General features: G+C 37.8%; 2 protein-coding genes across 2 annotated transcripts; one reads left to right on the forward strand and one right to left on the reverse strand.

The window, feature by feature from the left end:
- The first annotated feature begins 1,551 nt into the window (after positions 1-1,551).
- Positions 1,552-6,946, forward strand: LOC143536068 (zinc finger CCCH domain-containing protein 19-like). The gene is made up of 10 exons (XM_077030151.1): positions 1,552-1,798; positions 1,910-1,989; positions 2,060-2,244; positions 2,367-3,348; positions 3,431-3,558; positions 3,642-3,701; positions 3,777-3,827; positions 3,908-3,978; positions 4,082-4,233; positions 4,328-6,946. The coding sequence occupies exons 1-10, from the start codon at positions 1,554-1,556 to the stop codon at positions 6,793-6,795; spliced, it is 4,422 nt and encodes a 1,473-aa protein (XP_076886266.1). The 5' UTR covers positions 1,552-1,553; the 3' UTR covers positions 6,796-6,946.
- Positions 6,947-10,292: 3,346 nt separating this feature from the next.
- On the reverse strand, positions 10,293-11,964 carry LOC143536043 (cytochrome P450 84A1-like). Its single transcript, XM_077030127.1, has 2 exons — positions 11,020-11,964; positions 10,293-10,930 (listed from the first exon to the last, which is right to left on the reverse strand). The coding sequence occupies exons 1-2, from the start codon at positions 11,914-11,916 to the stop codon at positions 10,322-10,324; spliced, it is 1,506 nt and encodes a 501-aa protein (XP_076886242.1). The 5' UTR covers positions 11,917-11,964; the 3' UTR covers positions 10,293-10,321.
- Positions 11,965-14,804: the final 2,840 nt, after the last annotated feature.

Below are 14,804 nucleotides of genomic sequence, written 5' to 3' on the forward strand. Positions count from 1 at the left end.
TAGTCTAACGCATTGTTCATCTTTGTTTTCTTAACACCATAACACATCAAACGTCACCACCACAACCTTCTTTGATGCCCATAACTAAATATTAAGTTCGAATAACATAAACAATAAATGCTATTTTTAATGAGGTAAAGGTAATTTTTTTGAACTCTCAACGAATTTTTAAACGGGTGACTGACTAAATTCACCATACTGGTATACAATCGCTTTTCGATATGGAGAAAACCCTTACATAAGGTCAACACCTGTGCAGTGGCGGATCTTGTACACATAATATAGGTGGACTGGAGGATTTTGAACAATAATTTGGATGGCCGGATTCAATCCATATAATTTTTTTTTATTTTTTCAAAAAAAATACACTATTGAACGAAAAAGCTGGGTGGGCCGCGACCCTCCTTGGCCCACACTAAGATCCGTCAATGCGCTCGTGAACACTCTCCCGAATGCATGACAATACAGTGAGATAAAACTCATTCAGTTTAATGACTCAACCATTGAACTTCATCTACTCGTCTAGTCGTTCATTGTCACTATTCCTTTTGTTGAAAGTCTGAAACTAAATGATGGGAGCATGGCTAAAACCTAGGTTATATAGAACACCAAAATACTATTTGTGCCTGGACCTCCTTGATTCTCGAGTAAGGAGATTACCAATTGTTGTGCAAAAGGTTTGCATGCATTATTAATTCTTATTGTAGGTATAGTTCTTCTTGGGTATGAAGCAATATCAAACTAAAAATACTTCGGGAGGGGAACAACTAGAACTGGCTGCTAATACCCAGTAGACCAAGGAGCAAAAGGAGGAATCCCCCAAGGAGGGGCTCATATCTTTCTTAAAACAAAAGGAATAGAGATAAAATCAAACTGATTCTCGAAATCCCTTTTTGTATGACTTCAATTATCTATTTCACTATGTCTCGTCTAGCCTCTATAGTTTCATGTTGTTTTCCATGCTCAAAAGTTTAGATCCTTAGATCTATCATGTAGCAGTTTGCCAACGTTATATTACAATCATCAATTATCAAAGGACCTGTAGTCTAATGGTATCAAGATGCGTAAACACATATATTTATTATGTTAAAAAACCATCTAAGAACTAAAGGGGGACATGTGTCCCATGTCATTGCTTTAGCTTTCCCTTGGTTGGACATTCTATATTCCTTAACCCTTTAGGACTTTGAAATTATGAGCTAGACTATGCCTTTTGTGTGGAACATGTTGGAGTTACAAAGGTGTGCCATAAAAGGTCGGAAAGAATTGCTACAAAGTCCAAAAAAGTATAAAAATAATTAAAAAAAAAACCTAAAGAATCTACAACTACACATTCAACGCCCCCTCTCTGTTTCGTGTAACACTGTCTGTTGTGTTGCCGATAAAAAAGAAAGCTAAAGCTAAACTCCACCTGATCAACAACACATCAAACGACGACGTACTGGTCAATCAAATACTCACCTCCATTTCTGACTTCAACCTACCCCCAAAATCTAGGGTTTGTTTCTTCCGTAATACATGCCGACCAATTCACTTTAACCTACTTCAATTCCATGGAAGCTGAGAGTCAAACCTCTGACCAAAGTCAACAACCGATTGACGCCGCCTCGAAGACGGTTGGAGATCCGGTGGATGCTGACGTGGAGTTAGGTAATGGAGCTGATATGGTGAAGAAGAGGCGTGGCCGCCCGCCTAGGGCTCAGGCCAAATCGCCGCCTGCTAAGATTGTTAAAGAAGAAGATGAGGATGTCTGCTTTATCTGCTTCGATGGCGGCAGTCTCGTCCTCTGCGATCGCCGGTTCGTGTTTATAATTCATGTCTATTGGTTAGGATTGGCTAGGGTTTTGAACTTTTGATTGAACTTTATGCCAGCATTGAAATTGTTCTTTTGTTGTCTTTATATTTGCAGAGGATGTCCGAAGGCGTATCATCCTGCTTGTGTGAAGAGAGACGAGGCGTTTTTTCGGTCCAAAGCTAAATGGAATTGTGGTATGTTTTAAGCTGTCTTAGATTAAGGTGCTATAACAATGAAAGTTTATGGTGTTTGAATGGATTTCAGGTTGGCATATATGTAGTGTATGCCAGAAGGCAGCTCAACATATGTGCTACACTTGTACGTATTCGTTGTGCAAGGGGTGCATAAAGAAGGCTGATTATGTTTGTGTCCGAGATAAAGGCTTTTGCACCGTGTGCATGAAAACAATCATGCTGATTGAAAACGGTGGACAAGAAAAAGATGAGAAGGTATGTTATATCCAATATACCGTGAATCCATGATATCGAATTTGTAATCCAAGTTTGGGATTTTATAATTGTGTTGTTACCATGTATAGAAATTTAAATAATGTATGAACCGTTATGGCCAGGCACAAGTGGATTTTGATGATAAAACTAGTTGGGAGTATCTTTTCAAGGTGTATTGGATCTATTTAAAAGGAAAGTTATCTTTAACACTCGATGAGCTTACTCAAGCTAAAAATCCACTGAAAGAAGCTAGTTCAACTACTACGGTTATTACATCAACATGTGCTCAAAATGGAGACACTGATATGAAAAATATTAAACCAGACATGTCTCAGAATGTGGAGGAGGCAAGTGAATCCAAAAGAAGAAAAACAGTTATTGCATCAACATGCGAACATAATGGAGACAATGATATGAAAAACATTACACCAGACACGTCTCAGAATCTGGAGGCAATTGAATCCAAAAGAAGAAAAACAGATGAACAGGTTAGTGTAATACCTCATAAGGAAACTGTAATCGCAAAAAAACCGCGTACTGACTGGGCAACTAAAGAGCTTTTAGAATTTGTTGCACACATGAAAAATGGCGATACATCAATGTTGACTCAGTTTGATGTTCAAGAACTTATGTTAGAGTACATAAAAAGAAACAATCTTCGAGACCCTCGAAAGAAAAGTCAAATCGTATGTGATTCGAGGCTAAAGATTCTGTTTGGGAAACCACGTGTTGGTCATTTTGAAATGTTGAAGCTTCTAGAATTTCATTTTTTCATAAACGAAGATCTCCCAAAGAACACAATCAAGAGTATTGCAAAACAGGTTGACCCTGATTGGAATATTGATAATATGGTGGCAGTGGGAAAAGAAAAGAAAAGAAAAAACCACAAGAAAACTGAAGAACGTCCACCACAAAATAAATTAGATGATTATGCTGCCATTGATGTTCATAATATGAACTTAATATACCTACGCCGGAAATTAATGGAAAATCTTATTGAAGATAGTGAGAATTTTCAAAAAAAAGTGGTTGGTGCGATCGTTAGAATAAGAATATCTGGTAGTGATCAGAAGCATGACATGTACAGACTTGTTCAAGTTGTAGGTAATGGCATGTTAGCAATTAACACCATTTTTTGGAGCTATCGTGTAAGATGCGCCACTGAAATTATTGTACATGTTTGCAGGCACAAGTAAGGCAGATAAGCCATATAAAATTGGCAACAAGTCTGCAGATGTTGTGCTTGAAGTATTAAATTTGAACAAGAAGGAAACTGTGTCAATCGCTACAATTTCAAATCAAGATCTTTCTGAGGTGACAATTGTTTTTGTTCGTATAATGAACACAAAACATAATATATTGGTATTAATTACATATTATGCCCTTTCTGTTTACAGGACGAATGCAGGCGTTTGAGACAAAGTATAAAATGTGGGCTTGTACAACGCTTTACTGTAGTAAGTTTTTTGTGTTTTTAACTAATTATTTTTATTTCTCTTTTTTTTTTGGTGCTAAATTTGTGCTTGGTTTAGGGGGATATACAGGACAAGGCGGTGTCCCTTCAATCTGCGAGGCTCAATGATGTGAGTTATAGTAGGATTTATTATAGTTTTGAATTTTATTTATTGGTTTAGAATATATTTTTCTCCTTTCTATATTTTAGTTGATGGAAACAGAGACATTGCGGCTTAATAATCTCCGCGATCGAGCTAGTGAAAAAGGGCATAAGAAGGGATATCCTTTGATGCTAATAAATTACTTGTTATTTATTTATTTTTTATTTTCCATAATAATATTATTCGTCTGATGGGACCTTGAGTTCCTTGACAAATTTCACTCTTAGAGAATATGTTGAGAAACTTCAACTTCTTAAGACACCCGAGGAGCGTGAGCGCAGATTGCGGGAGATTCCCGAGGTTCATTCGGATCCTAAAATGAATCCAGATTATGAAAGCGATGACACCGAAGAATATTTTAATAAAGAACAGGGTTGGTTTTATCCTTCTTGAAACATATCTCTTGTATTATACTTTAAATATATTATCACATTAACTGTTGTAATTTTATATAATGTTTTCTACAGAACACACGAAACCGAAGTATGCTGGAGTTGGTCGGAAAAGCACAAGCTCTATACAAAAAGGAAAAGACCTTTCAAATAGTATTAATGGCAGGTCATGGAAAACCGAAGAGGGTCTTACTCCTACCAAGCCTACAGGGAGAATAAACATGAAAAGAGATGGTCAAGGACCCGGTAGTTTGGGCCGACCACAAAGTCAAGTTGATTATAATGGGCCAACAGTCACCAACCGCAGTCATACCTCTGCATCAGAAACATCTACTTCATCCAACTTAGTGAAGAACACCCCGATTTCCAACTATAGTGAGTTAGACAAAATGTGGCATTATCGGGACCCGAGTGGAAAAATTCAAGGCCCGTTTTGCATGGTACAGTTGCAGAAATGGAGCACGACTGGATACTTTCCAGAAGATATGAGGATATGGATGAATCGGGAGGATGAATCTTTACTCTTAAATGATGTTTTAAAACAGCAATTGAACGTTAAAACATCCACTGATAAAGCTGGTATTCGGATCGAGGGTTTTACAGTTCGTACCACCAATCTATCATCTCCACAAAAATCAGTCAACCACGAGAAATTATCCAGTATACATGGTTCCGTGGGACAATCTTCTGTACCAAATTGGATTGTCAACGGTACCACTAACACCGCTTCTTTTGGAAAGTCAAAAGAGTCAAACATGACGGGCCTGGCTAGTCCTACACCAGCGGAAAACAGTGCGGATGCCAAAAATGTGTCTTCCGCTTTTGATATTGCAAGTGCAGAGATCGTGGACTTACCGAGTCCGACTCCAAAGGAGACAATGGCCCGTGTAGTTGGAAAGGTTCAAAATGGTGTAGATGAAAAGGTTCAAAATGATGTAGATAAAGAAGTCGCGAAAGCTGGCATGGCCCAGCTTCCAGAAACAGCTAAAGAATGGACTGGATATTCGCCTACTGATCGTGCTGTTACTACAAGTACTAACATGGAGCTAGCTAGACCTTCATCATCTACACCTTCATCACAGCCGAAGGAGACAGCGACCCTTGTAGATGACAAGGCTCAAAATGGTGTAGATGAAAAGGCTCAAAATGGTGTATATGAAAAGGTTCAAAATGATGTAGATAAAGAAGCCGGGAGTGTTGGTGGGGCCCGGCTTCCTGAAACAGCTAAAGATTGGACTGGATATTCGCCTACGGATCGTGCTGTTACTACAAGTACTGACATGGAGCAAGCTATACCTTCATCATCTGCACCATCATCACAACCGAAGGAGATGACTGCCCGTGTAGATGAAAAGGCTCAAAATGGTGTAGATGAAAAGGCTCAAAATGGTGTAGATGAAAAGGTTCAAAATGATGCAGATAAAGAAGTTGGGAATGTTGGTGGGGCCCAGCTTCCGGAAACAGCTAAAGAATGGACTGAATATTCGCCTACTGATCGTGCTGTTACTATGAGTGCTGACACGGAGCAAGCTATACCTTCATCATCTGCACCATCATCACAGCCTGGATATGATTATATGCCAGCCTGGCAAGGCGTTCGTGAAACAATCGAGTTTAGCACGTTAGCGGAAGAATCTGTTTCAGATTTGTTGGCTGAGGTGGATGCAATGGAGTCTCAAAATGGTTTCCCTTCACCTACATCAAGAAGGAACAATTTTGTAGAGGATTTGTTTAATGGGTCTTTTGATGACTTCAGTCCCACCCCTCATATTCATGGTTCAAGAAATCATCCCTTTAGTTCCAATGAAACCGAGATACATTTACCATTTCAACCAACCACCACCACCACCACCACCACCACAACCACTGCCGTGGTGGTGTCTTCTCAAGGCAACAACAATAATGCATTTGATTTGGTTAGAAGTTCTACTGATTTACAGTTTAAGTGGCCTGAAATACCGCCCGAAACTATTTCCAAAGACGTGATTGATTTGAATAACATCATAAAAGCCGATGTGAGAGAAAGAGAAACCAAGGCTTCTGAAACGAGCCATGATTTGGGTGACCACACCGAACCCGTGCCAACAAAGTTAAAGGACCCGAGCCCTGAATTGGTACTGCAGTTTAGAGCCAACCATAAGGAAGCAGGTGATGGAGCGGGACCTGCAACGAGTGACACTGCTGAACCTCCACCACCATCCCAACCACCAAGACTTGACCTCCGACAAAGTAGCATGAATAATTTTGGAAGACCCGATCAAGAATTGACCCAGGCCGCTCCATATTTAAGCACGAGTCGGGGCATGACTGCAGGATGGGACCCACACCAACAAGGTTATGGTGGGGAGAGATTTAACAAGGTTGAGGATTCAGGGTATAGTAGGAACGGTAAACCTTGGGTTAGACAGCTTTCGTTTGGTAGTGGTGGCAATAGTGGTGGTAGTGGTTATTCGAGAGCACCGCCAAAAGGGCAGCGTGTTTGTAAATTTTACGAGAGTGGGCGGTGTAGGAGGGGAGCTTCCTGCAACTATTGGCATCCATGAGTTGGCTTGATGGCCTGTTATCTCTATTGTTGACCATGTATGTATAAGCCATATATTTATAAAGCATGTGTCTTACTGCTATATGTGGTTGTAAGTTGTAACAATCATGATTTGATTGACTGAGAATATCTCAGTCTTGATTTTCAATACCATTTTTCCCTGGAGTTCAAACTTCCAAAACTTGTCACTTGACCCTGTGATCGGGTATTATCGTTTGGGTTTGTCTGGGCCACAAATACATGTGCAATGGGCTCAATAAAATCAACATTAGCGGCTGGCCCAAATGGTAAACACATGATTATTTGGATACTGGTAGATTGTTTGGCATTTGGCCTGAGATAATATATTTAACAATCACTCGTTTTCTTGGTAAAAAAAGAAAAATTATTAGTGACCTGGTGGTTGGTTTTAAAATTTATGCGGTTACAGAATGGGTATGGTGTTAGGTGATGTAGATTCAGTTGCATGTTTACCTGAACCATAATGTAAATGCTAATGTTACTTTAAATTCTTTTTTTTTAACTAGTACAGTTATTATTATTTTTTCAACCGTTAACTTTTATAAACAAATCGAAACCGAACCTCTCTCCACAACATTCTTCACAACATGGAGAGGCGCCCAAAGACAACAATCACCTAAGATTGAGTTTACTCCATTTTTACCAACCTATTGATTTACATATGGATCTATTATTAACCCATAGGAGCATTCCTATCCCTAAATAAAAAATTACATTAAAACGCATTACATTTTCTCTTTCTATTTCAATTAAATAATACTTTTTATACCTTTTATCATTACATTTTCTCTTTTCTTCACTCACAACCACTTTCAAAATATATTAAAAAATTATAGGGGGTGAACAGTAACTTTTCAAATATACAGAAAAATTACTACTTTTTCTAAAATATAAAAACTCTTCACTCACAACACCCTGAATCACGCTCTAAATTATAAAAACACCCATCACATAAAATAAGGGGTTGGATGAGAATACTCTAAGAAGCTGAGAGACTTCGGGGGTGGTTGGGATTCCTTATTTTTACCTCTTTGACTTATAGCAATAAGTTATAAGTTTGTAACTTATCAACTTATTCTTTCACATAGAAAAGTTGTAAGTCATTTAGGAGCTAAAAATAAGGAATCCCAAACACCCCTTTATGTCGCCAATAATACCTTCGTTCTTGATCTCGTTGCCTTAAAAAATCTTCTCGTTCCTAGCTTTCTAAATCCTCCAACAAGCTAAAACCACAATCTCTTGAAAATCTTTCTTTTTCCAAATCCCCAAACCTGCTTAAAAAAAACATCTCCAACAAATCTCTAATCAAGAAGGCGTAAATCAAAGGAGCCTTACACCACAAACTCAAGAAATCCCAAACCTTGGAAGCCACTAGACACCCCGAGAAAAGATAATCGACCGACTCAACTTCCGAGTCATAAAGACCGCAAAACCAAGAAGAAGCCTACAAATATCTTTTCCTTGGTGCCTCCTGAGTGAAGATTCTATCCATCTCCGCTCTCCACGTATGGATGTTACTTTTAATATAGGGATATAATATGCAAAAATTAGAAGTAAGAAATATAATTTGAAATCCCAAATGACAATTTAACACCTAATAACGATCAAATTGAAAAAAGCAAAAATCGCCCTATGTTTTCACATATTTTTACTCTCTTAACTCTCTACTCTTCAAATTCAAAAAAAAATAAAATAAAATAAAATAAAAATAAAAAAAAATAAAATTCACACAATGGATACGTTGAACGAATTAAATATTTTGTTATATTTTTTATTATTAAATTATTTTATATTTTAATAATATAACATTTTTAAGTTATTGTAGTTTTATTGTTTCTTTAAAATTACGATAATAAAAATAAATGCGTGTAGAATTTCTATACTTTTGAAAATAAATTAGAGTTGCTACAAAATGAGATGACACCCTGCTGTTAATTTTGAAAAAAGTGAGATGAAATTGGGAAAAAGGTTATAAAAATAGACGTGGCATGCGGGATAATTAAAACGAGAGGGGATCCTTGTTCTCTAGTTGATTGACAAAGTTGACTATATATTCTAAATTTCCTGCATGGCTGCATGTCGATGAAATTTGAAAGCATAGCAAACTGAGATGAACCTATAAAAGCCTGTATAACAATAAATCCATACAAATCGTTACATCATATTCCAAACTTGTCTCAAAAACCTTATTTTATTTCACAACAACAAACCTTTACAAACCCTATTAAAAATATTAATATTAAAGTTGGATATATATATATATATAGGGTAAAGTTAAAATAAAAACCCACTTGAGTTGTGAAAACTCTAGAAACCCATTCTCAACCACATGTTTTTAATTAAAGTTTGAATCTTGCGTTCCACAATTAAAGTTAATAAAAATGTAAACATAAATATAACTTTTTCTCTCTCCTGAAAACATATATAAAAATTGGTAAAAAATTGTTAAAAAATAGCAAAACATTTTTTTTAGTTTTCGATATTTTGTATTAAATGTTATAACATATATTACGCGTGTAATAAAAAAAACAAAAAAAAACGATGTTGCATAGAGTTTTCACGGGTTTTCATAACTCAAGTGGGTTATCATTTTATACTTCCCCATATATATATGTATGTATGTATGTATACGTGTGTGTGTGAGAAAGAGAGAAATTGCCACATAATTAGATTGTTCCTAGTTTGCTTCTACAAACTTCTTACAGACTTAGAAGGCAAACTCTACTTCCACAACAAGAGGATTTGTGACAAAAAAAAAAAAAGTGTCACTTGCCACGTTAATTCAAACCTTGGGTTTTGTAGCCCATTGTGGTTGCTTAATGAGTATCCACAACAGGACATTCTTGAAGTGTTTTTGAGAAAAAAATGATGATGTGGATGAGGGATGTTATGATGTGAAAGAGAGAGAGCATTGCAAGGTTTTTGATGAAGAATGCTTCAAGAATGAGTTTGTAAGAAAAGATGTAGAGAGCGGAGAGAGAAGAGAAGAAATATACGGTATTTTGGTAGGGCCAAGTGCTATGTGACACATAAAAAACACCCAACAAACATCCCTGTTGGTGATGGTGTAAGACATTGGTTAGAGAAGCACTAATCTGAGCCGTTGTATAAACATACCGAACTCTTATAGTCATATATTGAATAAAGTGCATATCTTCTACTATAATAATTAGTTAGGCAATGCCATAAAAAGTCTCTGAGTCTAAACCGGCCGAACTGTTAGCCCAAGCACCATAATACGTTAACATTTGTCTGGTTGTCTGGTCGTAAAGTATTGTTTGAGGATGACTCAAACCGATTTGGTGTTTCCTATTCAGGTAATTGTGGACGTTTTAATGATTAAAAGATGGATCATAATTCATTGGGCATGCAAGGTTTGTTATGAAAATAAATTGTGCACAAGAAAATATGGATTTGTTGCATGTTATTGTACTCTTACCATTTGGTATAGATTTTTTCAAAATAAAACCTTATAAGGAAAAGAAATATAAATTATTTAAAGACAATCAATACAAGGGACATAATAATCGTGGTGTCGGGACCGCAACAAGTCGACTCGCCTTGGGTGCGGTAAGTCCATACACATCGCTCATGTCGATTTCATTTGGCAACTCCCATGTGAAACAATGAAGAAGGTGGACCAGAGCCATCTCCATCGCGTATAACCCGAGTTGCATCCCTGGACACGACCTTCGGCCTGAACCGAAAGGCAAAAACTCATAACTACTTCCTTTAAAATCCGGAGCGTCATCTTTCAAAAAGCGAGACGGGTTGAAAGTATTAGGATCTTCCCAAGAGTTCTTATGGCGGTTGATAGCGAATACGTTGACCATAACACGCGTCCCTTTCGGGATGTGGTAGCCCGCAACCTTTGTCTCTTCGGATGATTTGTGGAGGGTAACCGGGATAGGAGGGTGGAGACGAAGTGTCTCTTTTATGACGCACTTGAAGTATGATAACTTCTCAAAGTCGGATTCTTCGACCCGACGGTCAAGACCGACAACATCGGTCAACTCTTGTTGCACGCGTTTTAGCGTGTCAGGTGTATGCATCAACTCGGTCAACGCCCACTCTATGGCAGAAGCCACTGTCTCGGTACCACCAAACATTACGTCCTGTAAAAAAGTTAAGTTAGCTGTCAGATCATATTCTTTTAATCTGGGGCGAACATTAAAGCAATAGTAAGGTTGTTTTCATTACTTACCATAATTATAGCTTTGATATTATCTCGGGTAAGCTTAATGGCATTTTGCAAGTCCTCTGCTTCGTTGGCTTTTCCTTCCTCGCTATAAAACACCAACATCTCATCAACCATATCGCTATCAGCATTTTCATCGCCGGTTTTCTTCCCCTTGCTTAAATGCTCGTCGATGATCTTATCAATGAAACGGTCCAATGCAGCTCGGGCCGCAGGTAAACGGGTATTCAACCCGGCCGGGTCAATAAACCCGAGCCATGGAATGAAGTCAGCCAAGTTGAATGCACCAAAAAGCTTAGTGTATTCTTGTAGGATTCTAATGAATTCCTCTTTACCTTCATGAGATATGGACCCAAAAGCCGCTCGGTAAATAATATCATGGGTGAGCCCGAACACAAGCTCACCCAGGTTTACCGGGGCACCAGTATTTACAACGGTGGACTTCACCATGGAGTCCACCTCATCACGGACAGAATCCCATGATTCTGCCCGTCTGCGACTGAACAACTTCATGACGCTCAGCTTCCGCATCTGCCTCCAGAAGGGACTATAGTCCGAAAACGCCATATCCACTCGGTTATACGTTAAATAAGTGATGGCAATGGTGGCGGGACGGTTGGCAAATATGTGATCTTGAACTTGAAGTATTTGGCGTGCCATCTCGGGCGATGACACCGCCACGGTGTGGCTAAATCCCATCTTGAGATGGAGAATGCCACCGTATTTTTTAGCCAACTTGGCTAACCCACGGTGGGTGAGTTGGTCCATCATCAGCATGTTGCCGATGATTGGCCACCCCATTGGCCCCGGGGGAAGGGGTTTTCGGCGGAGCCAGATGAGAAAGAAGGCAGTCAAGAGACAGATCGCGGCGTAAACCGATACTGGGATTTGGATTGAATCCATTATTGAATGAAGTGTGTAGATATGAGATAATTAGTTGCAACTTGTTGGATGTTGTTGCCTAGAGTGAGATAATAAGGTGGTATATATACAAGTTGAGCGGGCACACCGGGTTTGAAAGGGCTTGTATATAAATTATATAATCGTTTTCTTGAAAACTGAAGTTGGGTGTTATCAATTTATTTGACTTACCGTATACAAATTTTTCATTTATATTTTTAGAAATAAGATGGAACAATAATATCTCCACCCACCTTTTAGAGCTTTTTAGGTTTTTCGATAAATATCTCGTCGGTAGCATAACTAAAGTACTAAACCAAGGGGATCGATGTGATTTGTACATCATTTTACACCATCTATATGTTTCTTTTTATCTAGTAGATGATGGGCATGTGTCACTAAACTATATTAAAGTGGATAAATGCAGTGACGGATTTAGAATTTTTTTTTATCTGGTTCGCTATTTTAAGATGCTCTAAATATATAAGAACGCGTATAAAAAAATTGGGTCGGGTTGACAATTCGGATTGGTTTAACGGTTCGGGTCAAGTAAATGCTCCACTACGGTTCGAAAAACACCTGGTTCGCTAAAAAAGTCGCTATTAAATGCTCCACTACGGTTCGAAAAACACCTGGTTCGCTTGACCCGGTACTCAATTAAATAAATCCGTCCCTGGATAAATGTGTAGTAACGGGCTACAATTTCATGTTTAGAGCTATCACTCAACTAAATGTGATTTACATCTGTATATATTAAATACAGACTTGAGTGTTAGAGGGATATCGTAGTCTTGTTCTAACGAGTTTTCTTATGTTGTGGTTTTAGAAAAGAATCGTGAAAGGTTAGAACCGACTTGCGTAGCTCCGAAGTCTGAATTCAACAACCGACGCTTCAACCATATCATATCAAAATTTTATTCTAATGTTATAAGTTGGATGCAATTCCCTCTCAAACACAAGATGGTGTCGGGTTGGTTGAAGTGGGTTAATTTTGAGTTATGAAATTAAGTCAATTAATTAAAGGGATAAACTAAAAGATTTGTAAATTTATGATAGCTAATTAGATTAGCAAATAACATGTGGGTTTTATTTATTTGTTTAATGAGAAGTTCGAGTCCATCTCTAATTGTACCGAGTCATGGTATATATATAACCTAATTAAAATTGTGATTATGGTTATGAGATTGTAATCCGTTTTTGAGTTGTACTATTATGGTTAATAAGAGAGACAATTAAATTCATCATGTGTGATTCATTTTAATTGTTGATTGGGAATTGATTATTATATAGAATTGTTATTATTCAATATAATCGATGCTTTCTCATATTATTAGGTTGACATCAATAGTAAGTTTTAAGTTCTAAGATGATCATACAATCAACAAAAGTTGAATATGGGTTCGAAGGTGGCTAAATCTAAGTTGTTTTTATTGACGATATATTAATAACCATTATTAGAGATATATAAATTAACCAGCTTTAGAACCTGTGTAATATATGGGATGATTTAAATTATAAAATTACAAGTAAAACAAATAATTACATATATTGATTTTATTTATGCTTATACCTATACTATATGGACATAAATTGATTTTATTTATATCACAAAACGATTTTTTTTAAATGAACTTAATAAAAATAATGCACGTGCAAAAACGTACACGAGAACGCTTTTTCTATTGAAAATTTCATACTCAGTATCATATAGTAAAATTGAAAGAATTTTGGTTATGAACCAATTTTGGAAGAAGACTTCTCATACGATAGTAGTTATGACCACTCAGACTAAATACAAAAAGAACGTTACCTTTGTTGGAAGTTTTTGGACTAATGTCTAATAATAATTATTAGTATATGTTACAAATAAAATAATTATTAACGGGTCCAATGAGTAAAGATGAATACGATATCGATACTAAAAAGTGTGTAGTTGAGAACTTGAACACTGGTAAAAAGAGAAATGGGTTTGTCCCACATTGGTAGAACGTTCGAGAGCCGCCTTATTATTTTTGTGTAGTAGGGTTGGGTAGTGTGACACTTGTCGTTGTCCAATGATAAATTAGCAGCCTACATGTCGCCTTCTGAAGAGTTGAGTGCCACCAGCTGCCATGTATCGGTAATTGAGATGAGTCAACACGCCATGTGTCAGCGCTTGAGCTCACCTCAATTCTGTGAGTGACATATGCCCGATGACACATCACACTTCCTTGCTATAAATAGAAAGTGTGTGGGAGCATTTGAGATACAACAACCACAACACTAACACCGAAAACCCAAATCAGTAACATCTCGTATGCACCGACACATGTCACACTCGACCCAACCACACAACGCAAACCAGTTCGTGTTCTCAATTCCAACTCTCTTCTCTCTCTTGATCCCGATATCTCGTTACAAATATAGTTCGGGTGCTAGGGTAATCCCGGCAGTACATACTACTTCGGCTGTTGTACCCTGGGAAACAAGCGGGCTCGCGAAGATGGCCTGAAATTTGTTTTAAGGGACCTCTGTTTAACAAAAATCCTCAGCCACAATCGGAAACCATAGTTTGTTCAGTCTTGCAGCTAGATGGTTTCGGGTGATCAAGGGGTTCACCAAGCGAAGGGACATACGAAGACCTGACTTGGAGGTGATGCTCGGGTCTTAGTAAACACGAGCTAGATGATGTGAGCGCGGTTCCGGTGCGGTTTCAACACGATGATCAACTCGGCTTCGGTCCAGCTTCAACTCGTCAAAGAATTACATGTTCGAGCATAAGTTAGGGACTTCGGTATGAATCAAGACATATGTGTGTGTGTGTGTGCGTGTTATATTTGTTGTTATTCTCGTTTAAATTTGTATACGGTATATGCAATACAATTTCCCAAATTTGTATAAAGAGATTATTT

Source organism: Bidens hawaiensis, unplaced genomic scaffold (assembly GCF_021521415.1).
Source record: "Bidens hawaiensis isolate Kalapana, Puna unplaced genomic scaffold, B.hawaiensis_p1.1 tig00010732_1, whole genome shotgun sequence".
Taxonomy (NCBI): Eukaryota; Viridiplantae; Streptophyta; class Magnoliopsida; order Asterales; family Asteraceae; genus Bidens; species Bidens hawaiensis.